This window comes from Theobroma cacao, chromosome 1, assembly GCF_053813885.1.
Source record: "Theobroma cacao isolate CCN51 chromosome 1, ASM5381388v1, whole genome shotgun sequence".
Classification (NCBI taxonomy): Eukaryota; Viridiplantae; Streptophyta; class Magnoliopsida; order Malvales; family Malvaceae; genus Theobroma; species Theobroma cacao.
In genome coordinates, this window is record NC_142639.1 from 12,840,868 (window position 1) to 12,843,954 (window position 3,087).

Genomic DNA, 3,087 nt, shown 5'->3' on the forward strand with positions numbered 1-3,087 from the left:
GTACTGTAATTGGAATTTGATGATCCAACTATGCAATGGGATTTTCATAAATAATGGGAACTGTAGTCAACTATAGAAAAAATATATAATTTTTTCCAACACTTTCTCCTCACTTCCACTAGCTTCTTCTTCTTCTTCCCATTCTTCTTCCTCAATAAACGTTTTCCATATTGCATGGAAGCCATCCCTTGAAACATCCATAACTTTCTCAAAGTAACTTCAATTCTCATGCTTTGGTACACTTTTTCAAACCTCCATAACTAGGATAAGGTCTTTCTCTTCCACATGGACATCCTGTGTATCTTACTTTTCATTTAAACTCTGTCAAACGCAAGTTGAAATAGTATTATTCAATGCAAATATCAATGGCAACTTTAAAACAATCCTTAACAACTGATGTATGAAGGGCCACTATCTTCAGGTATGACACCGATAACATTATCAGAGTTTGTAGTCCGTATTGGACAATGATTTCGTCTGTGCCCGGGTTGTCTACAAATTGCACATGCCTTGGGTCGACGTCGTCGAGCCGTCGGTTGAGCAGATGATGTTTCCTCGTTTATCGGTAGAGATGCAAACGGAGTCCAGCAATTTTGTCTATTCTGACCATAGCTCTTGCATTGTGAACATCTACGTCATCCGCTGCCTTCCCCAACTGATGGAATCCTTTTCCTCCTAGGTCTTCCCGCTTGACCTCGCCAACTTGGTGGCAAAATGACATTTTGTTGAACGTCATCAGGGATGTCCCACTCATTGAGATGCCCAACCGGGTGAATGGGAATCGCATATCCCTCTGCCCAAGATGGAGTCTTGTAATAGTCCGAGCAAAATTCAATGGCTGCATGTTTGCACTTACTGCCAAGGCAATGAAATCACAGATGGCAAACAATGTAAAAATTCAATTCATCATGCACAATATAACAAAACATGATTGCTCATACCTTATTGCCGCCATGGCATGCGTGCAGGGCAGTAGATCGGACTGGAACTCAACGCATAAACACTCCTTAGTGGAGAGGTTCACGACTCTATCCTTACTCTCGCCTATAACTTGAAACTCCACCCGATCGATTGCTTGTACGAAAAAGTGACATGCTTCATTGAACAGTCTATTCAACAGATCGGTAGCCCAAGGGCTGAAGGGTGTGGTCAAATTCAATGCCTCATTGTGCCAGTCATGGAACCAACGTTGAAACATGCCTCTAATGCACTCGATCAAGACCGTTATTGGCATTTTTCTTGCATGCCTCAGGCAGGAGTTAATACACGCTGTAGTGTTGGATGTCATTAGCTTGTATGGCCTTACTGGTGACCGTGCATGTGCCCATCTATCAGGGCCTAAATCTCATGAGGTTGTCATAAGTAGGTTTGCAAAGCTGTTTCAGCTTATTCATATGTTTGTCAAAATCGACGACCCTATAGCATTTGGCGGCCATGGTGAAAATCGCTGCAACATCTTCGCGCTTGAACCTGTTTTTAACGTTTTTCCCTAAGTGGTAATTGCATAGACCGTGATGAGCGTCCTTGTACACTTTCTCAACTACATTCTTAATGCCAAAATGCTGATAAAAAATGAACATTGCATTTGCAAGACAACCAATCACACGACGTAATTGGTTAAGAAACCACGACCAAGACTCTTCGTCTTCGACGTGGCCAATGCCAAATGCAAGTGGATATATTTGTTCATTCGCATCTTTGCATACTGCCACAAACAGAATACCCTTGAATCTACCTTTTAGATGTGTGGCATCGATAGTGACTACAGGCCGCATTATAGCACTGAACCCCTGAATACATGATCCAAACACCCAGAAACAATATTTGAATCGTTGTTCCCCATCAGTAGTGACACACGTCACAGTACCGGGATTTTCATGTTCTAACATATGGAAATACGAGGGGAGGAGTTGGAATGACTCTTTCGACGGACCAAACATAAGACTCTCTGCGTACTCCTTCGCTTGCCAAGCCTTACCATATAGGCATCGCAATTCCCACTTGCGATTCATCTCTTCCATTATTTCCTTTGGTCTCAATGGGGTTACACAATTTTCTTGCACCCTACTGGATATAAGCTCACTAATTACCCTCGCGCTCGCAGTTCTGTACCCACATTGCAAACCATCGACAGTACACGTGTGTATCTTATGCAACATCCAAACATGCCAATATTCTCCCTCAAGCAACTTCGTTACACGTAAAGCAAACTTGCATGCCTTATCCTTACAACCAACCTCAAAACGAGCGTGATATGACTTTTTAACTCTAAACTCAAAATACTCTTTTAGTGCCAACATACTCAAAGCTCATTTCAATTTAGCCTTCGATAGAAACACTTTTCCATGATATAAGTGGTTGTCCATTGATCTGGATTCCTCACTCTTAACTGTTTAGAAGGATATCATATCTAGCCCAAGAATAATCCATTGACGAGATATACCTATATTTACTCTCTCTTGATCACTGTCATCAAGCGAATGAATGTCGTTCTCAAGTGCGATGGCGTTCTCGTAAATAGGGTCCGACCCTTAACATATTCTAATTCAACGATTTTGCAATGGTCGTCCAACTCAACCTCTTCTAACACAATAATTATGGTATGACCTCTACCGCCATCTGCATGATTGCAATCAGGAATGTCAGTCTGGTCAACCCTGTCATCCTCGAACAGTCTTCATGTCCGCCAACATAATCATCTTTATAGTCATAACGTAACTCATGGTTCCGATCTGTCGTGTCGTCCTTTTCAACATCATCTTCAATCTGATCAGATGCATCGTCATCACTCACAACCATCACAGTGTCATTTGCTAATGACAATGGACCCAATGCATTTTCGAGCGACAGTTGTGTTTGTTGCAAAGTACCGAGTATTTCGTTCGATGCACATTCCGTTCGAAATTATGCAGACATCATTTACAGACACCTCATGTGTGCGTCGGGCTGTTGAAACTCAGGAGGATACATCAAACGTGATTACCATGGTTGTTTGTTAGGAAATGCATGGTGTGGTATGTCAGAATAATTAACATTATATTTTTGTTGATTACTATGTTGGATACCGTGCTCATGTGGAATATTGTT

The 3,087-nt window shown here is 41.8% G+C and overlaps 1 protein-coding gene across 1 annotated transcript; it reads right to left on the reverse strand.

Annotated features, from left to right (window-relative positions):
• Positions 1-635: 635 nt before the first annotated feature.
• LOC108663978 (uncharacterized) lies at positions 636-2,799 on the reverse strand. The gene is made up of 4 exons (XM_088805668.1): positions 2,608-2,799; positions 1,424-2,225; positions 942-1,338; positions 636-855 (listed from the first exon to the last, which is right to left on the reverse strand). Exons 1-4 carry the CDS (start codon positions 2,797-2,799, stop codon positions 636-638), a joined length of 1,611 nt encoding a protein of 536 aa, XP_088661794.1.
• Between the last annotated feature and the right edge of the window lie 288 nt (positions 2,800-3,087).

Excerpts from the sequence above, each read along its gene's own strand:
- LOC108663978 (XM_088805668.1), bottom strand. The coding sequence starts at position 2,799 with ATGGTTGTGAGTGATGACGATGCATCTGATCAGATTGAAGATGATGTT. Across the intron at positions 2,226-2,607 it reads TCATGCAGATGGCGGTAGAG|GATAAGGCATGCAAGTTTGC; the intron begins GTCATACCATAA and ends GTTGGTTGTAAG. Across the intron at positions 856-941 it reads CATGCCATGGCGGCAATAAG|TAAGTGCAAACATGCAGCCA; the intron begins GTATGAGCAATC and ends TTGCCTTGGCAG.